This window comes from Ischnura elegans, chromosome 2, assembly GCF_921293095.1.
Source record: "Ischnura elegans chromosome 2, ioIscEleg1.1, whole genome shotgun sequence".
NCBI classification, from domain to species: Eukaryota; Metazoa; Arthropoda; class Insecta; order Odonata; family Coenagrionidae; genus Ischnura; species Ischnura elegans.
Genome location: NC_060247.1, coordinates 101,957,718 through 101,984,042, shown reverse-complemented (window position 1 = coordinate 101,984,042; position 26,325 = coordinate 101,957,718). Strand labels below are relative to the sequence as shown.

Here is a 26,325-nt window from a genome sequence, read left to right as displayed (position 1 = left end):
GCTGGCATACTCTAAATATACGACGCGTCATCCTTTTGTCATCTTTACTGATACGGATATCATTTCCTTTCGAGATATGTGGGAAGTACACGAAACCGCATTGATGGCATATTAGTTCGCACGATTAGTTCAAACCTTGGGTGATAGGTGGCAGCACTTGGAGGGCCAGCTCTGGCTAGCTCCTCGCCGGCCTCCCATCCCATCTGCCGTCTCCCACCCCACTGACTGCCGCCATGTGCTTCTCCAAACGCAGCCTCCCTCTCCCGCTGGCCACACACCGCACATCGCAGCTGACGGCGGCCGAAGACGGTCGTTCGCGCGTGTGTAGGGTTATCTCGGATTTTCCTAAATTAACTTCAACGTTTAGTGTTCCAGGTTTAGTGAATAAGTCGTACGGCAGTTAAATTTTCGCCCAGTGATTTCTTTTTAGCTAAGTGACTATCTTTTCGTTACTTCAAATTTTTGGTGTTCAATTACATTGAACGGATTTCGGAAATGTTTCTGACATAAGTGCCCCCTGTTTGTTTTTCCTCCATAATCTCATTATACGTTACGTGTCGTGGATGAAGTGCTCGTCGCAGCCAAAGTGAACTTTTAAACTGTCTGCAAATTTTGAAGGAAACATCGAACACGTTTGTTTTTTATATTGTATATCGATTCTGGACTTTTCCGAGTGAATTAAGGAATTGTGCTTGTGATTACAATTCCATTTTGCGGGTTTTGGCCTGGTTTACTGCGAACATGGCCAGCACGAGTCTCACAAATCAAAACGTGGAGTGTCACATACTGACACTGTTCGAGAAATTGGAAGCAATGAGGAGGGATGCCGCCGTTTCGTCGTCCAGGCTCCCAATGCAGGTGGAAGTGAGGACCCTGGAATTTTGGCGGTCCATCATCTCGGAGTGTCTGGCTACGTTCTTCTATGTGTTCATAGCGTGTGGAGGTGGAGCTTCGATGGCGGGGCCTGGAGCCACGGCAGCCTCTCAGAATCTAGGCGCTGCCCTGGCGACGGGATTCGCGGTGGCGACGCTGACCCAGTGTTTTGGACATGTGTCGGGTGAGCCGCTTCAATTCTCGCTTGTCAATTAATACCCTCGGTTATAAAATTTCCTGCAGGATGTGTGCCACCGAGAAACTGCTTGAGCGTACACAAATTCATACAATGCTATTTTTCCCGCCAGTCCTTTTCCAGGTGAATAATGCATGTCTCTTCCTTCTCGCCGTCATCCGCATAGGATAGGTGCATCTACAACTACATATTACTCTGCCTTCAGGGCCGGATTTCGATGATTAGAGGCCGTAGGCTATTCCACTTATGAGACCCATTCACCTCCCATTTATAAAGTCATAAATTACATTAGAGATAATAATATACATAATCAGTGGCGCCGACTCCACGGGGCCTGAGGGGACCGGAGCCCCCTCAAAAATTCGTTATGGGTGTGAGGAAAAAATTGTCAAGCTTGTCGATTCTCCCCGGAGTGTCCATATATCGAGATTCGAGTTATCAGGGTTCTAATGTTGATCATATGACTCTTCTGAAATGAAATGCTCAAAAAACTTAAAACTCACTACTTATAAAAATTTCCGGGGCAAGATCCCCGGTTTGGGCCGTTTGAGGCTCCGTAATACATAACAAAACGAACGTAATGATAACCGTATATAATCTTGTCTATTTTTTAAGCGTCAGGGGGAAGGGGGGACGTGCCCCCCTGTATCCGCCTACGGCTGTGATATATATCAATATGTAAAATAAAACATGCTGTGATTAGTTTTAACCTTTATAAAAAATGTGGCACGGATAATGAATAGAAAAAGCCTACAACTATTTGATCTTAATCAATACATTTTTGTGTTTGTTTATTAACCATATGCGTAGAATTTCTCATTGTTTTCAGTTCGTGTTCGTCGTTTTTAGAGCAGTGTCGTTTTAATTTTGCTAACATTTTGAACGTATACCCTCATGATCTTGAAGCCCAGTTAGCCTATTGGAAAATCCAGCCCAGCCTGGTAGCCACCACAGAGGCGTTTAGCTAGGGGTGAACGATGACCAACATGCACTAGAGCAGGGGTCTCCAAACTTTTCAATGTAAGGGCCTCGTTATTATTTTTATAGGCCAAAATTTAAAAATATATTGTTGGACAAAATTAGGGTAAACTAAATAGATTCTTGCCTTTAGTTTTATGCAACCAAATTGGAGTGACGAATGATACTGTCCATGGGCATATCTAGAGGGGGCATCTGCGCCCCCCCCCCTAGAAGCAAAAGTGAATGTAGTTCAAAACGAAAATTTTGAACAAATTTTCTTTAAATCCAGGAAAAGTGATATTAGTATTAAACAAATAATTAAACTAAAAATATTTTATTTTTGAGCAAACAATTTTAAGAATTAATATAGCCTTGTAATTTTCTTGAAGTTTTAGTTTCCTTAACCTTTCCTGTGTCACAACTTTAACGACCACGGCTTACCACCCACTAGTTTTGATCCTGGGAATTCCCTTTATACCTACTGTAGTTTTGACTTCAAAAGTTTATAAAGGCAGGTTCCTGATCAGACGAGCCAATTGCAAGTAAACGCACAGGGATTTGTTTCGCAGGCCGTATGAAATTATGTGTCGGGCCGCATGTGACCCTCGGATCATAGTTTGGAGACCCCTGGTTTATGCACTGGGCCCACAGTGGTACGGTATTCTGGTATTCTAGTGTCAGTACACGGATGATAAAAATTAACTCCGTAGTGTGCCAACTCATGCAATTGTAGAGGTGTCATATTGTCTTGCTTTTCTGGCAACATAAAAAATATATTTTCTCTCCGTTGAATGGTTTTGGAACAAGTCATTCATAGCTGTGGTACACCGGCCGTAGGAGAGTCCCACGTTCTCATTATTCAAAATATGGTGATACCATTATTTGTCATGGCTTAGTACGATATTTCCTCGTTTTTTTTTCATTTTAAAAATATGACAAAATTAGTGTTGATCCAGTTAATGTCATTCACAAGTGAGGGTTAATGACCCTCTTGATCCTTGAGCGTAGATGTCGTTATCATGGAAACTGTTCATATTTATATATTTTATGCTGTAATGATTCCACACATACGTATTGATTATTTATTAATTCTGATATTTATATGAGCCAAAGTGCAGCGATGATTTTCTGCTCTCACTTTAATCCTCTCCGTAGAACACTTTCACTATAATGTGTCTGATAGTGTGAACTTTTGCATCCCTTTTGCTTTCATGACATTGAATTTGGTTATCCTTTTACTCGTAGAGTTTTGAATTTACCTTGAGCCGTTCCTGTGCAAACCCGTAGTAGAGTAAACCTTTATTCTTGGTTCTCTTCTTGTATCCATCGAAACGTACTCGCCAGTTTTACTATGTATAAAATTGAGATTATTGAGCTTACATTTTTAAGTGTTTCATTGGTGTATTTATTCTATTTTATAAATAGTAGTCCATTTCCATGATTTTAAATTTGATAAAAAATATAGAATTATTTTATTCAATAAAAGATCGCCACGATATCAAACCGCGCCGCTTTTGTTTGTATTTGTACGGAGGTTTAACACCTGCATCCTAGATGTAGATGCTAAACCGCCACTCCAACTGTATCCCCTTTGATTCTGATGGCCTTTCAAACTGATGATGACACCAGCAGCTCTCGTATTCCGTCAGACGAAGCACAGAGGCTTCTGAAATACCAACATTAAAGGCTTTGGGCACTGTAATGAAGTGGAGTGCATTTTTTCTTGAAGCATGCAAGAGGAGTTGCTACATTTTTCTTATCTTATGAGGGTGTCCATAAAAATTTTCGTGTTTCGGAAAGACAAGATTGTACGTGGGAATAGATGCCGACACTTTCACCTCCATGGTGCTTCCGCCCAGTTTCATGGCCTGAATTTGCATGTGCACTTGCATCCTTAATTTTTTATTTTGCATTTTTATGAGAATTTGGGGTTGAAATGCTCTGCTGATTGCTGTTTGGTATCCAACAGGGTGATGCTTACATGTAGTTTATTTCCGCATCAAAATTCTCTGATCGGTTTGGTGCCTATTTCATTGATCCTTTTGCATTTCTTAGTATCTTTCCATGGAATCAGTTTTTTTGTGAAATGTTGTAAGGCATCTTAAACTCTTAAGCTTATAAAAGTCGAGTATTTCCAACCACCTGTTTTCGAAGACGACGATTCAGAAGTAGACTGTTGATAATGCTGCTGCTGTGCATCACTATTATTTACATTTTCATCGCAGTGAAAACTTTGTATTTGTACCACAGTGCAAGTTTTTAAGTAATTTTTTCCAATATCACACTAAAAGATGAACAAAGCAATTATGGCTTGAAGTCAGTGGCGGATCTACGAGGGGGTGGGGGTTAAGGGTATCCAATTTACACTACATAGAATGGTAATTTTTTCCGACCCCCACTATTGCAGGTAGTGGGGGTCGGAAAACCGTACCCCTTGTCCCTATCTGGAATCCGCCAGTGCATAAAGTAATGGTATTGTTTCAATGAAAACGGTAGGTATTTTTAGAAGGATGAAAATTAAAACTTTAAAGAACCGAAGCTAATCATCAAAATTAATAGACTTCATGAATTCATTAGTTTCATCTACATCTACATAATACCCTGCGAGCCACCTCTAGGGTGTTTGGCAGGGGGTGATCAATCACCAGCATGCAGCATGCATTTGGACTCCCATTTTTCCGTGTAGTTTCCGTGTAGCACAGCCATTCATTGCTTGGACCTCTACCATTTTCGGATGAGAGAAGAATATTTTTTACGCTGCCAGAAAAATCAGAATATACGACACCTTTATAATTATATGAGTTGGTACACACAATAGTTTTTTAACATTACTCCACTGACAGTATTGTGAGGAAAACTGATCAGTTTGAGAGCAGTTTTTGGTTGACTTGGTAGATCAAGCCGTGCCGAAGGATGATGATGGAGATCAGCTAGGTGTGGGCTTATTTTCTCGATTTACAGCCAGGGGCGGATGCAGTATGAAATGTTGGGGGGGGTTTCATGACCTGGGTTCGGGGAGAATGGAATACCCTCCAGGAGAGAGGGGCGTTCTCCCGTGTAATTTTTTTTAGGGATTGCTACGCTCTGCAATAAGTGCAACTTAAACTTCTCTCATGTATGGGACTTGTAGCCATGCATTTGCATATGCACGCCTTTACTCCTATGGAAGGATACAAAAACTATTAAAATGATGAAAATAAATAATATTTGATAACATTTCGGGGGGGTCATGACTCCTGTGACCCCCACCCGTAATCAGCCCCTGGTTAGGGTGATTGAGAAAATTTATGGCCACATGGTTCATTCACAAATGCGGAAGGGGAAGAAGAAGCAAAGAATTGTGCTGGCAGAAAAAAATTTCATTGAATTCGGGAGGTATCTTGATCCCTGTCGCCCCCCCTAAATCCGCCCCTGTATGCAAGTGTCAACATAATCCCTTCCGGAAAAGAGGAGGCCGAGCAAGACGAATCGGGGTTCATTGCTTATCACTATTGTCTTGGTGATATGCCAGCGATAATGCATCTGAGGTGGCTTTTAGATTGTTATCAATTATTCTTGAATATATTGGGTTGGGAGGCACGCGAAGTAAAAACTTGCATTCTAGGGACACCTTTGAAATTATTATCCTTTAATTTTTTTAATTACTTAATTTTTACAATTTTTTCGATAAATGATAACCCCTTTTATCCTCCTCTGAGGCCAAGCCCAAAACGTATTAGGTTCATGTGCAACAGGTGACTTTGTCGCATAACTTGTATCTCACTCATCCGGAACCCATATTTCGAGATCTATTAATGCAAATTTTATGTCAACGCTACTATAAATCATATGGAAATTGGAAGAGCATTAATCTACAGCATACTAAAAGGAAGTGTTGATATATATCAATCCTTTTTGTTGGTGGAAAGCCGAAAATGAAATGCATCCGTCCGGTACCAGGAAAAATAAGCTAATATTTAGTTTCCAAGAATGCACTGAAATATGTGTAAACGATGTAAATATCCGCATAGCATCAGCGAACGCATGAATGAACAAGATTTCATTTGATGTATATCATTTCAAAATCGATTATTCCGTATTCGACGTATGGCTCCTGAAACCTTGGTAACAGAATTTTGCAACGGATTGTAGGTTCTTTGACAAAGGGATTTTATGCAATAGTTGAAGTATTACTATACCGTAATGAGCGAACTTCTTCCTCGTGCACCACAGCCCGCCATGGACATTTTGCCTCGTCAACACCCACTGCTCGTCTCCTGTCTCTCGCTAGTTCTTTCCGGTTTTCATTCTCTGCAAATCTTCGATGACGTCATCTCATCCTGGATCTTCTGTTGAGTCCACTTCTAATTTGTGTCTAGTAGTGAATTACCTTTGTTGTCCTTACATCTGCCATTTTTAAAACGTGTGTCAACCATCGAATTCGATTTGATTCAACCAATAGCTTAATTTCCTAACTTTCACATTTTGATTCGATTTCTACATATCCTTTGTACGACTCCATTATGAGTCCACCCTAAAATATTTCGCTGTTTTTTTTTATGATTGTACTATTTATTTATTTGTCCTCGTCCATGAATAACAACATAGGTGTACTCACTGGATGTTTTACCGAGCTCTGTGGAGTTGACAACGTTTTCAATATATTCATGTAGCCGTGAGCCAGTTCCACGAATTTTACCCGTAAACAATTGAAAATATACGAGTTTTAGCTGGGTGGCTTTCTCACTCTCTATCTCAAAGGCTCTCTCCCAAAGGAGCTAAATCAGAATTTAATTTTGATTTAATTGCATGATTACAAAGAAGTAGTTATTTCAGGATTTAAATCAAAGCAATTAATAGAATTTATTTGCAATTTCCATTGTAATACGGAAGTTGAGGTTGCGATTTCGGCCTCGAGTTTGGGAGATGCTGGCTTTCTCGCTGGAGTTGGAGGCTATGTCGCGAAGGAGCGAGATCGACGTCTAAATTGAAGTTTAATTGACGAATTCCGCTGAGTCAACCTCTCTCTATGTCCTTCTTTGCAGGGGCCCACATGAATCCGGCTGTGACGGTGGCCATGGCGACCACAAGAAACATCTCACTGCTCCGAGCAGCCATGTTCGTGACTGCACAGTGCGGAGGTGGTATCGCCGGCGCAGCCCTGCTCTACGGGTGAGTACAACATAATCAAGAACATGGGCTTCGATCATGTAAACCAGCGGCGTAGCCAGGAATTTCGTTCGAGGGGGGGTCCAAAACCAGGGGTGAAATTTTTTGAAAAACAGGATACTAAGTAGAGGGATTTTAACAAATTAACTTTTTTCACAATCGAAAAAACCTTCATTTGTCAAATAAATCTTTATTAAAGTCATGATTTTTCAATACATTGTTTTCTTTTATGAAGGAAAATAATTGCGTTTTTATATTTCGGGTGGGGGGTGTCCGGACCCCCTGGACCCCCCTTGCTACGCCACCGATGTAAACATTAGAAGCGTTAAAAAAAGGTTTGATTCCTACCCGGCGATTTATGTGGGAAACCCTAAAGAAGTTTACCCACATTACAGTCGTTGTTAGAGAACATTACAGGGACAAGCCTTTGCGGAAATTTATTCATAAGTTCTCGCAGGCCTCTGTGGATAGGACCATTTATAGTCCAAGTATCTGTAACCGCTAAAAAAAGAATCGGTATTCACTTTTTCAGATGTACCTAGATACTTCAAACCATGAGTGGAAGTGAAATGTGTAATATTTCGATCCTGCCGTGTGAACGGCGGTGAAATTTACAAAAATCCCCTTGATAAAAGAATTCCTTTGGACCGGGAATCGAACCATAAACCTTTGGCTCTCCGGATCACTGCGCAGACCACAACGACATCCAGGTTCCTGAATTCCCATGAATTTCTATCTCGGAAACTCAAAGGTCCGTGGATTGATTCCCAGTCCTGGGGATTTTTTTCCAATGGCAATTAATGTGAATCGAGTATAATGGTCAATGGATCTTTTTCGGAAGTGGATACAGGCTAGAATCGTGGGTATAATGAATCATTATTCGAAGTGGATAAAACCAGCAATCCTGAGTACAAAGCAATCGCTACTCAGTACTTGATACTGAAATGCACCAGGATCAGCTGTATTCGATACCGGGGAATAATCGTTCTGATATCTAAGAACTGTGGATGGCAAAGGATCAGACGAAGAAAATCGTTTTGGCGTTGGAGATGACACATATCCTATTACGGAGGTATCATAGCTCATACAACTAAATTCACCTTGCAAGGCAGTGTGTGCTGCGTATGACGTAGGATTTTTTTTATTCCCACCCTGGCCATTATTGCTTTTCTAGGGACGTCCCTGCGTAAGAATGTTTCATAAAATAGTTTTATCATCCAGAGGAAAACCTAAATAATTTTGGTAATATTAACATCTATACAAAGTAAATATAAACATTTCCCCATGATGAAGACTTGACAGTGAAGAAGCTAGTCGATGTTGTACCGCATTAAACTGTGTGCGACTGACAAAGTTTTCAATGTGACAAAACAACGACCTTAATCCGCCCTTGCTGCTTTGTTAGTTGGGCTCTTGCCTCTAATGGTGCGAGTGGAATCTTCGCTCTCCACGAATTTGCCCCTCCCGCTCGTTTGGTGAGAAAGTTTCGTGTGGTTCTCTCTCTCTCTCTGCGTCTCCTCGTCCCTTGTTTCTTTGGCGCATTCCACCAGACTCTCTTTCTCTCGAGATCTCACGGTTTGGTGGAACCAGTTGATAGGGAAAGGAGAGAAAAAAATGAGCCGAACCGGTTGTATTAACTGTCGCAAAAAAAAATTAATGAGCTCTCCTATGTGGCATGGGAAGATTTTCGATAGTGTTTTCCTCCAGTGCGGTATTTTTACCTATGCTCGCTCGAGACTTTTGCCTAATTAGTCCTCCGCCCACCCGCTTTAAATGAGTCTCGACAGTTGAATACGCTCATGACTGGGTAGTTCAGTTATTTATTTACATGTAGCCAGTAAAAAGTGCTTAATGACATTTATATCGGGGTTGACAGCGACTAACAATTAACGATCGCAAACACCCACGTCATCGTCATCATCATCGCTGGTCTACGATCCTAAGATAGGTTTGGCGCAGGTCTCCTCTCAATTCTCCCATCAGCTTATCTTTTCACACCTACGTATTTCTTCTCTTTGACATCTTTCTTTACATGTTCCATACATTTCATTTGAGGTCCTCCTTTTCAGTTCTTGCCATTTTTTTGTCCCTCTAAGTTGTATTCATCAAAAAATCATGCCTCAAAATATGCCCTCTATAAGGTTGTTCCGTCCTCTTTTCAAGGTTTTCATGAGATTGTGCGAAAAATACAGAGAGAAAAAACATCAATCGCATTGACTGAGATTCGAACCCGGGTCGCTCGACTTCCGGTCGAATGCTTAAGCCAGTTGAGCTTCCGATGCGTCAATCCTCCCGGTGGATATTTGTGGACACTACCGGTATCCAATCTATAATAATATACACTAATAGGTAACTGGCCAAAACACTCGACCGGAAATCGAGGGATCCGGGTTCAAATCCCCGTCAAGGAGGATGATTTTTTTTTCTCTGTGGATTTTTCGCACAATTTGTGCATTGCGAGCGACTTCCGTAAAATTTATCACCGTGGCCAGTCCTGGTACATTTAAAACTAGTTTTCATGAGACTTTTCTTCTCTCCTACTCCTCTTAGGACTTTCTCATTACTTACCCGGTCGATCTATTAGATCCTCATCATTCATCTGTAGCACTACCTTTCAAAGGCCTCTACCCTTGATTTCTCCATGTCTCACGTCCGTAGAGAAACCATGCCGTGAATAAAGATAACATACCCACGCGGAACTCGAATCCGCGACCTCCAGTTTGAACGGCTAGGGTTTTACCCCGCCGCCACATCGTGGACAATACCTTGGAGCAACGAGGGAGAGATAATTATAACCATGATACCTTTATGGCTATTTTAATACACTGCGCGTCCTCGCGGAAACATTTTTTTTCAATCACTTGGAAAAGATGAAAAAAATCATCGATCGCGTAGAGAGTCGATGCGTAACTAAGGGAAAATGTTGGTCCCAGCATCATAACCTTTTTCACGAGGCGTAGGTAATGAGGAGCTTGCTTTTGACCACTGGCGTCATACGCCTCATTTGCCACGCTGCCCACGCGAAACCAAAAACAACGAGCTTTAAATCACGTCGTAAATAGGTGGAAGTATAAAAAGACTTCAGGTTTAAAATATAAACTACGTGACCTCAGTGCTCTGGGTTGCTTTTGGTACCAGCAGTCTCACTTGTTAATTGTATACAGAGTGTAAGTGTGTATTTATTTCACTTTTTCCCATAGTGATGGGAAACCCTAACTTCATAATCACAATGGGAAATGGAAAAAAAGTTAGCAAGTGGTATACCAATAAGCTGAGTTTATTAAAATCCTGGCCATAATTTTAAACGATTGATAACTTTAATGAAACATGATATACTCCTGAACAGAGCGCCACCCTGAAACCACTGCAGAACCCATTTTACTCCGACTAATATTAAAGTATTCTACCTATTAGGGCAGGAATATTTTAAGAAGTATTATGACAGTCTCCTCTCCCTACAAGTACTTGCCTATTACATTCACATTAAGGCCAACTCCCTTTATTCCTGTCTAAAAATCCTATCCTCATCCTTCCTCTCCCTCGTTTAACAAACGTTCTATCCTCTAACACCGTTTTCAACATGCCCTCCCCGCTCAGAACTCGCTGCTTCCATGCCTTATGTCTCCTCCGTATCTCGTCTAGAATTCCTCCCAATGCGCACTAGAAATTATAAAGTTATCATGGACCCATTTTCAAAACTTCGTATTTATTCAAGAACAAATACAAAGTGAAGAAGCTTTATACCAATGAAAAGATGAAGTTTAAAAGTTTGTTCATAATGTAAGATATCACTTTAATTTAATAATTTGTAATAATGAATTATTTTTTCATAATTATTTGATAACTAAAATTTTTATAAATTTTCAATGTGCCCTCCGTTGTTAGTACGGCAGACATCGACACGATAGCTAAATAGTCCACACTCGCTAAAACCATAGAGTAAGTATAAATACTTACTCTATGCTAAAACATACCTATCTGCGCTTATTGAGTGCACGGCAGCTGTGATTGGCTTCCGAATATCGTTTAGAGTGGTTCGTAGAGGCAAGACGTAAACAGCGTCCTTCGCATGAGGGGCGCAGCTAGGAATTAAGGCTGGGGGGGGGGGGTTCAGGTGCAACTAATACGGGGGTGTGTGGGGGTATGGAATACCCATCAGGATAAGCGGTAGGTGCGAGATTAATAAATTGCGGAATTAACAGATAAATGGTTCAAAATGGCGAGTTTTACGGCTTTCTGAGGGATATTTCATTAGGTAATCCTAACACTATGCTATAAGTAATACTGATCCAATTAAGTAAAATGGATTAAACTTAAAAATTTCTCTGAGCTTTGGGGGGGTTTATCCCCAAACTCCCCCCCTCACTGCGCCACTGCTTCACATAACCCCATTGTAAATAGTCGCAGGGTATGAGATCAGGAGGTCTCGGTGTCCAGAAGTGCAGAGCCAGGTCCTCAAGTCGCCTGCGATAGATCCGGCGTTAATGGGTCCATCATTTAGAATAACCTTGTATTTTATGCCACTGTGCACACCAAACACTTCAGACGGACACCCACGCAAGGGCAGCTGAGAAATCTGGAAGTACCCCTCGCGATGTTTTTTCCATGCTCTATGTCCCTTGCCAACCTGTCTCGTTTGAGACGAATGCGCTTTGCGGCGCATGTTTTCACGGCACACGTGCCGATGGCCTCGCAGCCGCCCCCCGTAAGGGCCGCTTCCAGCCGCCTCGCACCACCCGCCCCTCACCGATCTTTCAAAAAAGGCCCCCATTTGGTGTGTGTGCCGGCCAAATGCCCTTCCTTCCCCTGTGACGGCCCTCATTTTTTCACACCCCTGCCCGAGGGACCCTTCTGGCGTGATCCCTCAAACCCCTCATCCCTCGTTTCCATTGAACTATTGCGGGATTCGCCCAGATAACCACGCTTCGTGAGGCATGGTTAGCCTGCCTGCTCTTCTATGAATTTCTATGTAATCCGTACTCGGTGGCGGCGGGATAAAGTCCTGCCGAACAAGAGGTCGCGGCTTCGAGTCCTACCTACGTAGGTCTCCCCTATCCATGGCATGGTTAAACGTGCACGCGTAATGCTGAACATGTTGAGAACTCCGTTGTAATAGGACAGTATGTGCTGTTTTCGGAGGTATGTGAATAAATAAATAAGTTTTAAAAATCATTCAGGCGTTGCATTAGTGAATCATTCGTATTAGTGTGTTGTTCCAGGCTACTTATAACGGACCGAGACACTGATAGTTACGATTGCAGGAAGTATAGCTGCTGGGAGTATATGGTGTGACCCGAAAGATAAAATTAATTTTCAGCCTTGCCTATAATACCCAGTTTACTCGTAATTCCCGCTCCTTGCTCGGCGCCAGCAAATTTTAATGGACCTGAAAATGCTTGTTTTGTGGAGTCTTTGTGATTCGCTGGATTTGTGTAACACTGACATTCTTTGTATGTTAACTTAAAGGAAATTTCCGATTAACAATTTGTACATGTCAAGATTGTATGTATTCTCGGGCCATTTACTGATACACAACTTCACAGGATTGAATTAAAAGCAATTTTAATCGTTAAATTGCGATAAAAATACTAGGGAAGCAACTGAACCTGCTCTCTATAAACTTACCGCCACGAATTATTTGGAGGTTTCCATGAAGCTGCCTTGTTATTGTTTTTAACGTTATTCCTCTCACTATGAAAGCATCCTCATCGTAGAAGGGATAAAATTTAAGAGAACGCATTACTTCCGCTAGTCTGGTCTTATTTTGAGTATATAGCGTAAATTTTAAGCAATAATTTTTAATACGTCACGAAAGAAGACAAAATACGATCGGTTGACTACGGCAGGATCAGTTGTACTCATAACATTGCGGTAGTGTTCCGAAAACAGGGAATGGAACATTTTGTGAGAACTACATATGCGGAAAAAAACTAAGATGATGTTAACTCAATAGGGGCTGCACGCGTAACGCTGGACGCTTCGCCCATCTCTGCCCTAGAATGTCAGTATTACAGCCCCTCATTTTTTTACCCTGCCCTAGGGACCCGTCTATCGTTGTGTGATCCCTTAAGACCCCTGGCAGCAGACGATTCGTCCTTTTCCTGCGGGGGGAAAGAGGGGTCATTTTCAAGATGGTTCTCTCGTTTCTCCTGTATCTTTCGCCTCCCCGCCTCTTTCCGTGTTGGTACATATATAGATCTCTTTCACTTTGCTTTCGTCCGACCACCGTCCAAATGCCAATCAGGCTCCGTTCTGCCTATCGAGGCGACTCAAATACAGCTCTTCTATTTCCGTGCCGAAAACGACCATACGAATGAAATGGATTGGCTTTTTTAAGCCTCTCGGAGAACTCTGGAAAGTGTTCGGTGCTTAGAGTAGCTCGCCTCATACCTTCTCCCAAGGATTTAAAAATATACTTCTACAAATATATTATAGGGAGTGTATTTCGCGTGTGATACTAAAACTTTTATCAGCTGAAACGGGATTCAATGTTTGAAAAGTTAGCGAGCTAGCTTAAGTCTGAACCTTTTTTACGATGTCTTCTCAAGCCGTTCCTAGGATATTATATGAGGAAATGACCTTTAATAAAGGTCCATTCTTCCTGAAAACAACTTCAAATAAATATCGGGCCATTCTATCTTCTTCTGTAGTAATTTATAATAATACAGGTATTGTTTACGTTCAATTTTTTTGGGAATTTCAATGCTCGATTACCCATCAAATTTTTCTCTATGTTCTATAATGGGCTAAAGTTAGGTATGACCTGGAGAATTTAGAGTAATTTGGTGTCTCAGTTTACTTTACGTCTGTATTACCTATTGAGTTTACCTGAGTATAATTTTCTAACTCACAAGTTTCTACTCTATCGTCAATACTATAACTTCATTTATTTTCCCTGTTAATTTCCCTGTTTGCCGTTGCTAATATTTTTCCTTGTACATATTTATTCCCATACCACCGAAGATATCACATAATGGCCTTTTAAATTGGGATTTTTCAACAAGTTAACAACTGCACGTGTACGAACGACCATGTCCTGGAAATGGGCAACCTATGCAAGTGGGACTCGAACCCGCGACATCGTATTTGGCAGGAGAGGACTTTACCCCGCCGCCACTGACTGAACCTCTCGATTTCAGGATCAAAGAATTTGAAGTTTAAACTTTCGTGAGGCCAACACATCCTTACTGTTTTCAGCCTACGTCACGTATGATGACGAGGGATATAAGTTTTATCATTCTCCATGGGACGCGACATGATTTACTCTTCCCCTTTTTTTCTCAATTTTGATGCTACCATCTATTGTTTTTTTTTCGTTTCGTGTGCGGTGCGGATGGAACGTTTTCGGTATTCGTGTGGCGTGGCAAAGGTCGTGGGTCCACCTGGCCTCCGCCCCCGCCCGCCCAGGGCCAGGGCCCCTCGTGGCCGGCCCTCGTTTCCGCCCCCGCCCTCTTCAGCAGTCTGGAGCACGTGCACAGGCGATGGAATGATGAGGAGGCGGTTTCTATACTCTCCTCGTGGGGCGTTTAAAAAAAGTGAAAGATGCCTCCATGTGTCGCAGATTATACCCTCTTTAAAACCCAGGAGGACACTGAATAGCCATTTGTCTGTGCTAGAAAGCACGTGAAATCTTACCATAGCCGTAAGATCTGTGTCTGAGGACAGTGTGCTGGTAAGCCGTTGGACGAATAATGTGGACATAACGCACACACTAAATCTTAAAGTTGCCATTAGTATTGCAAAAAGTAGAATGGAAAATGAATACACTACCATTATAATTATTAATTTTCAAGTGGATAGTGATAATAATGAACTGGATAATATTTCCAGATATATTTCTTATGTTCCCATGTGGATTCCAAAAATGAGGCATGAATAGATTAGCATAATAATTCAAAGTTTCCATACTGATGTTGCCGTTTTCAGACAAACCGAGCTTGACCAAGAATACCTTCAATATTGGAATATTGCCGAAGAATCAGCAATAAACCGTATAAAATAGAATTATCTGCTATCTCGCACACTTAAATTTATCTCCTCATTCACCGGCTTCCACTCTGCGATATTGTTTGTGTCTAAGTCTTGGCTGCGATGGAATCTTATTTGGTGGGGGCCTTGCTACCTGTCATGGAAATTATTTGCTTGCACTGAATTGTTTTTTATACATCATTTTCCCCTGGGTTTGAGGGAGGTAAAACTCGAAAAGATAGTGGCGATGACGCATGTCAATACCAGCTGTTTTTAAAGATCTTCTTTTGCTTAAACAGCAGCTGATCAACGTGAAGTAACTCGTACAGCCTCGAGCTGGCAATGCTGAGCGTCTCCGAAAAAGTCTCTTTGGACCTATTTATCCTCGGTTCAGGGGGTCCTTCCAAGGCCCTACCTGGCCTTCCTCCTAAGGCGTCTCCTCTCCCTTGTGTTATTCCTCATAGCCTCCTCCTGCTCCGCCCTCCCACATTTCCTTCCACGCACAGCTCAGGGTTTTCATTGTAGGGTGCAGCTGCTTGAAAGCGGGCCTCTGACCGCACGCTCCGACTACCTGAGCACTAATCTTTCTTTGAAATGCCCCCACACCGCGTCCCCGTCCTGCCCCCGCCCGGGGCGACTCGCCCCCGCCCCCATCTGCCCCTCACCTCCCTCCTCCATCCACCTTCCTTTTGGAAGCAGGCCTACAAGGATCCGCTTCTATTCATCTTTCGCTGTGTGCGGGTGGTAAGCATTGCGTAGGCCGCCCCACGGTCGTGTATATCTCCAGTCTACGCTCAGGTTTTGTTTCCAAACGACTCACCTTATACTGGTCAGGTCAAAGTTTGGCTGGTATATATTATCGTACAATATATAATTTCTAAATATTTTCTAATTTCGTCGACTGTTTCCGGAGAGATATCGCGGAGCATCATTTTCTCCTACTCCTCACACCACCCTATGATTACTACCGTACTTCGTTTTACCCGCCGAAGGTAAACAATAGATACGGCATTAAGTCGTAATCGTGACTCGAATTGGAGGGCTTAGAGAAGGGGTTGCATCGCGAATCGATGTAGACTTAATTTTCACGAAAAAAAATATTTCCTTTTTTTGCACTTCATCGACAGGCGATTGAAAAAGACTTGGCTTTGCATGCTACATTATCTGGATATCGCATTTTTAAATTAGTATTATTATGAATGGTCTTCATTATAGCTGGAATATAAATTGCATGCAAAAATTGCGTCGTGATATAATGATAATAAAGGACACTTTGTTTCTTCCACAAGTTTATAAAAATTTATATTGACCGGTTTCGGCTATTACACCATTATCAAATATATGTAGTGGGAGCAGGTTTATATCTACTATGGTTGCTAAAGTGGGGGTGGAGGGGAGGAGGTTTTGTTTCAAGCTGGGATTGGTAATCACTGTGATATAACTTTCGCGATGTACAACGCACTTCATACTAACTAGTGAAAATTGATATTGAATTAAATACGCGGTAATTATAAAAGTGGTAATGTCGACTCCAACAGCCTGAAAAAAATGATCAAACTGAAAATGTATGGTTTGAATATTCCTCATCTTGGCTACCGTAATGTTACTTTTTGGCACCCGTTAATGTTGTACATATTTTAAACTGCATACCGGTGCGAAAACTTGGAATTGAGTATTTGTTTTTATCCGTTCAGTGGCGATAGAGTCCCCTTATAAAGGCTACGGGCAATACACCTACCTTCATTTCAAAGGTTGTGCTTTTTATTCCCCGTTTCGCTAACCTCCCCTGGCGGTGAGTCTCCCCCTTATAATCACACCTTCCTTCTTCTCTGCTTGCACCTTCCCCTTTGAAGTTAGGTATCCCGTCGCTCTCTCCCTCAGGTGCAGATGTTATTCGATGCAAGCCCCATTCAGTGGTAGGTGCATTTGCAACCCCCCCTAGTATTCTTTGCGTGCACCTTTCGTGAGGCACAATTTTTCTCGTTTAAAGGGGGCGATCCCCCTCCATATCAAGTTCACTGAGTGTGTGCTACGGAGGCAGACAAGTGGTGTTTAGGAGTAAGATGTGTTAAAATCCTACTGGAGGACTCACCGACCCAATAAATATGACCTTTGAATTGTTGTAAAAGTTGTAAATATTATTTAATTATTCTACACAATGATGTAATTGGAAATGATGCGGTGATAAGGAGGCCTGCCACTGCATACATTAACCCCTGAAAAACGTGTAACCCTGCCTTTTATATTTTCTCAGCGATGAATTGATTTTCATTCGTTAATTTGATTCTGAAATCGGAAATATGATCACTCGTTTCAATTAAACTAATCATTCTGTGTGAGATGAAATTCCTTCAAAACCTCGCGTGGATCGTTGGATACATGTGCTACTACTTTTTACTCTGAAAGCCACCTGTAGATTATTTGACCTGTAGTCTTTGGCAGGGGATAAATCATTAAAAACTTGTACCAGAGGATTAAAATTTAATTCCACGAACATGCACTGCGTAACATGTAGGCTACATATGACCATAGAGTAAATATATAGAGAGTATGACTATAGAGGAACATATTTACTCTATGATATGACACATAAGTTACGGGATTAATCTATATCCTACTTATGTAGGCAATCTGCCCAAGAAGCTAGAAAATGCAAAAAAAACATGCCGTTGGAAATACTAGGAAAATTCAGAAACATACATTAGTTAATGAGTAAGTAGTTAGTTATACATTAGTTAGCAAGGTACATTTCCAGTCAACTAACCTAATCTAACTGAATAACGCACGCACTTTGACTCATTACTTACGGTATATTCTTTTGTTTTTGGCCGCACCAGCCAGCTGTATGTTTAATTTAAGAGATGGCAACCCCAACACTGGTTCTTACCACAGGGGTGCCTATATTCCACCTTTGTAAAAACTCATGCTTGAGTAACCTATTAAAATTTCATGTACCATAAGGTGGAATAAATATATATTATTATTATAAAGTCCTAACGCTGCCGTTATAGTCTCTTATCGATCACTTAAAAAAACGACCTTCTAAATCTATCTATTCTACAGTATATCCCTCTTATTTTATTTTTTTGTACATATCTACTGTAGTTTGTTGGCGTTTGTAAGATATGGTTAACTTCGTCGTAAAATAAACTGCTCGTAATTTTCATAATAGGTTTCTATGTTTGAGTCTGAGGTCTGACAAAGATTCCCATCCTATTTTATCTGAGAGGTCAGTAACACTAACAAGACTGTCGTAAAAGCGGTTTTACACGGGGCACGGAATTGCGCAGGTTAGAACTGTATTAATTTCTAAAATGGCGTGGAATTGCGCGAATGCAATAGCGAAATTAGAACAGGGGCTATTTTGCCATCTCACGTCCATGCAGTCTCGCATGTGTACTAGCAATTCACCGCTTTACACGAAGCAATTTTGACTGCGCCTTCGTACACACGTCGGATTGTGCAAGTACGGCCTTAACGACTTTTCACGGACCTGACAGCTCTTCTATGTACGCGCTGTAACTACTCCATGGAAAGCTCCATCTTAATCGGTAGAATACTAATTGGGTGCGACCTACGATGAATATTTCTTTTTGGGAGGTTTTTCCTCGGACATGGGTCTTGTCATTTTTTTCAACGGGAGCCGCCTTCCGCGGTGTGGTCAATGGGCACGAAAAGTCTTGGCTGCGATGGAATCGTATTTGGTGGGGGCCTTGCTACCTGTCATGGGCCCTGCGCCCTTTAATGAGGGTTTCCGTTTCGTCGGACTCCCAGTCCCACAGCGCCATAAACATGAACTTCTCCTTATTATTGGAGAAAGGGCAGCAGTGTTCGCCCTCTCCAACAACCGGCCGGTTTCTCAGAATGTAGTTTTTGTGCTTCAATGATCTGAATTTGACTCACAAAGCGTCTTATTGCGTCCAATATGCGGCGGCACCTTCACTTTCATCTCGCCGACCTTTGAAAAAAGACTCCCTAGGTTTTTTGCGAACGGAATGTCGGGAGTTTTTCAGCTCAATGAGTCGTTGGTTCCATTCCTATCTCTCTAATTGATTCTGCTTTCAGCATGGCAAGATGGTTGTTCAATCGTCCATGACTGAAGTTGAAATAAATAATCATACTTCAGTCCACCATTCTGAATTCTTGAATGAGTGTGTGCTATATTTAATTAAATTTCATGCATAAAAACAATAACTACGATCATATTTGTCTGCGTATAACATGATTATCTACCCCTAGCGATGTTACGACTTGAGCAGTTTGAAGATAACGATATTGATATATCTTAATTGATGAATGTTTTTAAAAAATGTTGATAGTTTATTATTTTTTACCAGTGTGCTTGTAATTAGGGCGAAACTCCTACAATTACTATTACCATGACTCTCAGGGACAGTAAATAGATGCACTCTTCATGCTTGTGACAACTTTTTTCGTTAATTGGAAAATATGCTGAGGATATGCGATTTAATTACCTTTTCCGTCTTAAACTCGTAAAATTGAATCATTTTGTGTGATTACTTCGCAAAATCTTTCAGTTGATTATACGTTGTGTTATCATTTGCCTTTCTTGATTTACCTCCCACATTGATGTATAATTAAGTATGCAATTCAATGTATCGGAGAGACCATTGCTGTCATCATTATTTGCTTACGAAAGCCATATTTCAAGTAAGTATTGACATCTTAAAATATCTTAAAACGAAATGACATCATAATTCGTATACTTTTTCGCCTTTTTGTCGAATTATATTTTGTGAAATGACTAATTAGTTTTTGGTTTTCCAAAATATCTCATACACGTTTGATAAGCGCGAAATATTTAATAGTGGTCACGTTATGGGCAGTCTGCTTATGTGATAGTCTAATCTCGTTCACGATGTAAACAAGGTAACATGGCAACTGATTGAGGCAAAATAATTTTAACTTTCCTTGCCCCCCAACTTTCTCCTCTTTGCCCTAAACTGGCATCGTTCCCACCCATCACAGGCACAAATTTTCTGTGAGGATAACGTTACCATCAGCCTGATGCGAGCTTATGATCGGGACGAAGGACCAAACTTTCATGAAGATGACTCACTCACTCCGAAGGGTTCCTCGCGTGCGTCGGCCTGAATATTACGTAGTGGGTAGAGTCGTGCCGTGTTGAAAGGGAAGTTTCATGTCAGGCACGTAGCCAAGACTTTTTAAGTGCGAGAGAGGGGTTCTAAAGTAGCCTGGTTTGGTGAAGATGGGTGGCTGGGTGTAGTCAACCGCATAAAAGAGCTCACTAGCCTATCTCCCTGGAAACCTCATAGGCACTTGGGGGTGCTTCATGATGATCGAAGGTTTTCTGCCTCCCACCCCTTTTACGTGCCTGGTTTTAAGTTCGATAGCAATTATTAGGGTGTCTCGCCTAATGGGAAAATATGGGAGGAGGTGTTTGAGGATTACCTACTTGCCCTTTCGCAGATGTTGCTCCTTGGGTTTAATGTGCTTAGTTCTCGGGTGTCGATTTCAGGAATACTTAGGGCCGGTTTTATAATGTCTGGTTAAACCTCACGTTAAGTTGACGTGGAGATAACGGTAACGTGGAGATTAACGAGAGGTTGGGTTTTATAAAGCAAATCCTACCGCCAGTTGGCTGATGGGAACTTTAACGAGAGGAAAGCGTAGCTACTGTAATTCTCATACCAACAATTGATCGCGAAAAGTGAAACAGACGAAAGTCAAAATTGAAAAAAATCGAGTTGGAGAGTGGTGAAATAATTGTTTACGTTTGTTTTGAAGTGATGGTTAGCTTTGAAAACGAAGATGACGCCAATATTTTCGGTTTTAATCGTTGACGATCTTATGGTCAATCATCAGTGTGTCGTTAAAATAAAAATACTCGCCTCGATTTGTGAATATTTGGCAAGTACAAGTGTTAATTGTATGAGTGCAAGAAATAGTGGTAAATTAACCTTGTTTGTGCTTATTATTCGAGAACGAAGATTCTCATTTGTATAATGAAACCAATTGAAATGGTTTTCTATTGAGTACGCCACCAGAGCGATTTTAGGAGCATTTTGAGGCTACAATTTAATCATAATGACGATAAATTTTAATCATACTTTTGCAGTAAGATATATCTTCTTAGCGTTAGTATGGCCCCTACGCTAATTTATTATCATCTCTGTTTCCCTACGGAATTAGGAACAACTTGCAATTTGTGAATAATCAAAGCCTTTCCCGTTTTCAAAGTACTCACCATGGCCATAATTTAAATAACAGAATTTATAACCAACCACCGTCTAATAGAAAAATTCATCAGTGTTCATTAAAACGATAACGAGGCTTCTGTCACAATGATGTCATTGTTATGATCAATTCATGGTAATTCCTTTGATGATTTTTGTGTTTATATAGAGCATTTTCAGTTTTATTAAAATTTTCACAATGAGGAGGTATATTCAGCCATGTGCCACTCGTGTTACAGACACGAAAAGAATTGAGCCATATAATTGTCAGCTAGCAGCAGATATTTCATAACTTTAAATTATCTCATCTTTTTTTATGATTATACATATATATATATATACTGTTAAGAAGCAATATGTTTCATGAAATCCATAATCTCTGGCAAATAAATTTTCAATAAGGGACAGAACTAAGTTTAAATTTCTTCATTAGAGAGACCAAAATCTATTGCATGACACCAAGTAGCCCTTACCATTTAAGTATAAAGTGAAACATATTTTGATACTGGCTGTCAATAGTGCAGTTGATATTGTAATAGGGATGACTGTGAGTCTTTATGGTAATGCCATTGAGAATGTATTCATTGCCATTTTAAATAGAATGGATGTTCAGAAATCACTGATTATGAACATAGCTTCACAGTCTAAAATTAAAATTAGAGAAGAATGAATAAAGTTTGAATAACTTATGCATAACCCTACCACAGTTACTTCAAGGGCTCCTGCTATCCAATTATTAAATAAATGTACAGTTTGCAGCAAACCTTTCATACTTTACCAGCAGGTTGCATGTTGTTATAAAAATATGCATCTGTAACAAATATTGCAACTCTTTTTGGCTCATAGCTTGGGATGGGGGATCTATTCTTTATGTTAATACTATTTTTGCAAACCTTGTGTAAGAATAAGTTTTAAGTGCTAACATAACTAACTTCATATCTAATCAACAGCAATGGCTTGTATTGTATTTAAAATTTAAGGAGAAGAGATGGGGTGCAAAGATATTAAAGTTGCTGGGTTCAATTTATAAAAAATCTGTCGAAAAACATATCTAATCAGAATGAAAGCATTAATTTTCAACTCTCAGTGGTGTTTATGAATACTATACTATATATGTGATAGATATTTTCTTTTATTCTCAGCCCACAAAATATGAAGCTTTCATTGAACATGTTTTAAATATTTAGCAGATTACTAAATTATATAAAGACAGTAGTGGATCCAGGATAGGGACAAGGGGGTTGGCTAGGTGAGGTTAAAATTCCAGCTGTAGTGGGAGTCGGAAATAAACCACCATTCTATCTGGTGTAAAGTGGATACCCAAGGGGAGTAAATTGGATACCCTCCTTAGCCCCCCCCCCTCCATGGATCCGTCACTGTACTAAGATACAGTTATTAATGCAGAATTTATTTGTATCAAATGCAAAGCATAAGGACTCCATCGTGATGACTCCTTCATTGCAACTGTCTTTTGGGATATGAGTTTTCAATGGAATTATGTTGTTGCATGTAGTCACAGTAAGTAATTTTTTTACTACCTACTTCTGGGGTAATCCTTTTGAATGCTGTACCAAGTAATCTCTGAATGCACCACACTGACATCACTCACTTATAATTAATGTATGTGCTTCCACTATCATAAATGCAATATATGACTTCCTCACAGAATTTTACCGTACCATATTCTATTTATGAAGTGATTATAGAAGCAATTTCCCTTACATCCACTCCACTTTCATAAATCTATTAAGAAAATTTGCCTTTGTGACATGAACATAGACTGTTTCTCATTACATATGTTGCAGCTATGCATGTTAAAATATATCTTTAGTGATGCAGATCGGAGCGAGACAGATGAGACAGAGATAATCCTTGGAATAAATAAAAAGAGGAAAATTAAAGGGAAAATCACAGGACCAAAGTGCAAATAGAAGTCTGGTTAAGATATATGGAGTAAGGTTTGCTATGGAACTGGTATTTTTGACCCAGAAGGAGGATAAGAATGTATAGATACAGGATAAGATATGTATAGATAAGATTGACAAAGGAAGTAGGAAGTGCTAGACGAGATAAATGAGGTGAGGGAATTAATGCAGGAGATGAATGTGAAGTGTTCATCAAGCTTGAAATGCTGACAACAGAGATTGAGGTAAGGATTTTGAGTAACAACCAAGGGCAGGGAGACAATGGTTCTGGAATAAATGGAATAACCATGTATGTTACTAAGAAATGTGTCAACCTTAATGAGTAAATCACTTATAACAGTAAGGAATGGAATGAGATATCAAGTCATGCATGATTATAAGTGTTGATGATATTATACCTAATCGATTTTTTGAACGTATGTACTCATTAGTGACAGTTCAATGGATGGAGCATGAAAAAATTAATAAAAGCTACGTATGGGATTGAAATCCCAAGAAACTAACGAGTGTACCAGATATGTGATGTAAATTGGCTGATATAGGAATATGTCTTCACTTATCCTTTGAAGACTTATTAAACATATTAGTTAGTTAAACGTCGACAAGTAGTAGTAAGGGTTAATATTTTAGGAAGAAACCATACCAAGGATCCCACTTAAGACTTTGATAGAGTCATTAGTAATATTAGACATTGCAATACTTCCACTGATTTTATTATAATAAAACTCAGTGGAAATACTGCAATGTTTTATTTTACTAATATGAAGAACTTCCACCATATCTTGCTCAATATCATACAAGGTACTTTGAAAGAGCTTATCGATGAAAAAATTTCAGTGGTCACTGATAAGCATAGAAAATAATGAATGGAATGGTGTGAATGCAGTCATTTCCTGTAAATTCATCCTCATGAGCAAATACATATGTACACAGACAACAGCTTTCCCCAGTAGCAAGCAAGAGTATCCCAGCTGGCTCAATATTGTAAGAAATACAACTGACTCTGATTGTTTCAAACATTCCCTTAGCAGACAATGCTTGAGAACCTCAATAAATACATTCCCTTAGCAGACAATGATTAAGAACTTTAAAATAATATTTATTTGATTGATCTGGCTTTGATGTTCCATGAGTCTTCAGGTGCAAGGGTCCAAATTCTCTTGAATTAAGGCTCAAATGTGTGGAATAAAATCAAACTTTTTCAGGATAAAGTATCGAATTGTTTACTTTCACTATATTAAAACATTCAAGCCTGAAATAAGATAAGTATTGGTAACCAAATTGGCACTCTCATATTTTAACATGAGATATCTAGATGGGCACCACTGATTCTATGGCTCTGAAGCTACTTTTGATGGCAGATGCACCACTGATTCTATAGCTCTGCAGCTACTTTCGATGGTAGATAATTTGCTAGGAGGTTTTAATAGTACATAACGTGTGTTTGGCTACGAACAGCACTTAGGCAATAAAGTCGCAATTTTTCCGTTGAAGGCTACACATTAGAACACTCAGAGAAGAGAAGACTTTCCTTGCTTAAGGTGCCTTTCCAAATCTTTTTCTTTCAAAAGGATAAGAGGTCATTACTTTAGTCACAAAAAGTACAACAATTAGTAAACTTCCACACTCTAAAGGCTCATTTGCCTCACAAATTCATTAATATGTCATACCATCTTAAGAGCAAATCAGTCATTCTTACTTTTTTACCCACACGAGCTGTATTGGTTGCATCAATTTGCCTTTCTCAGCTTCCAAAGAAAACTCAAACAGTATCTTGTATACATTACGTACGAAACGTGCTAAATACTTTCTTTTTCACGCAATCTTTCACTTGCCTCACTTATTCCTATATATTTATCTCCAAGAAATACCAAGCCGTACACGAGATATTGTTAATGGACTTACCTACAATTTTTATTGTAGTACTTTGACAAACATATCCTTTGGGAAAGGAAATACGAAAATACTTTCACCTCATAACATATATCCTTAGAATTAATTATGAATTCTATAGTGACAACACATGCTAGTAAATCAGAATGCAATCAGTAGATACGATCTTTTTCTCTCTTTCGATTGCCAAATACGAAACTTGGCTGTTCTTCTAATTCAAACTGTCTTTGTAAACACCGACACATTTTGAAATCGTTGATGAAGTCAGCAAAACGAGGTAACAACAGATTTCTATACCTACACTCCTGTTACACCTCCTTCCTTCCCTCCGATATGTAATTCTAGTATTTTTCATCAACTCACTTGGCTGGCACAAATCATAACAAACTCCTACGCCGGCACAAATATTGCATAACTTCAACATTTTCAGGGGTTTAGCGGGTTTAGCACACGATCTCCGACTGCAGTCCATAGAATAGACAATATTATTTATTGGATGGTGATTATTATCAAACTTGAGATGTTTGTAAGGATTTCGTAGCGTATACCGTAGAATACGTCGAATAGCATGAAAATAGTGGTCCGTTCCGGATATATCACCGGTCTTATGGAAATATTTCACTTATTACATTGCTATTATGGTGCTAAAAATATTGGAAATTGATTGCTGATATCGTAGATACGGATAAAAACGGAGGATGCTGCGCTTGGTCGATTATTTCTTCTGTATATTATCGTAGGGTTCTTCAGCATTTCAAAACATCCGCCATTTTCAACAATTTAAACTTCACGTTAACTTTTTACCCGAGGGAAATCCATGGTTTAGCTTGACTACCACTTTAACGCTCAGATTTGGCTTAACCATCGATTATAAAACAGAATTTTGGGACTTAACCGACGCTTAGCTTAAACTCCAGTTTAACCAGACATTATAAAACCGGCCCTTAGGAGTTAAGTATATGCAAGTACATGCATATATTGGCATTTTACTTATTGATCCAGGTTTTTTTGGGTGAGCGGACACACTGTGTGAGTACGGAAATTATAGCTTCAAGTGACACATTGCAGTGTCACAACGCCACTGCAGTGCCACAAAGGTACATACCTACTTTACCATTATTTTCATGCCAAAATAGGCTCGTCT

General features: G+C 40.1%; 1 protein-coding gene across 1 annotated transcript in view; it reads left to right on the top strand.

The window, feature by feature from the left end:
• Window positions 1-271: 271 nt before the first annotated feature.
• LOC124154259 (neurogenic protein big brain) overlaps window positions 272-26,325 on the top strand; it is a 167,932-nt gene continuing 141,878 nt past the window's right edge. Inside the window, exons 1-2 of the mRNA XM_046527867.1 lie at window positions 272-1,057; window positions 7,054-7,180. Of these exons, the coding sequence (XP_046383823.1) occupies window positions 742-1,057; window positions 7,054-7,180 (443 nt within the window). The 5' untranslated portion in view covers window positions 272-741. The remainder of the gene's footprint in view (window positions 1,058-7,053; window positions 7,181-26,325) is intronic.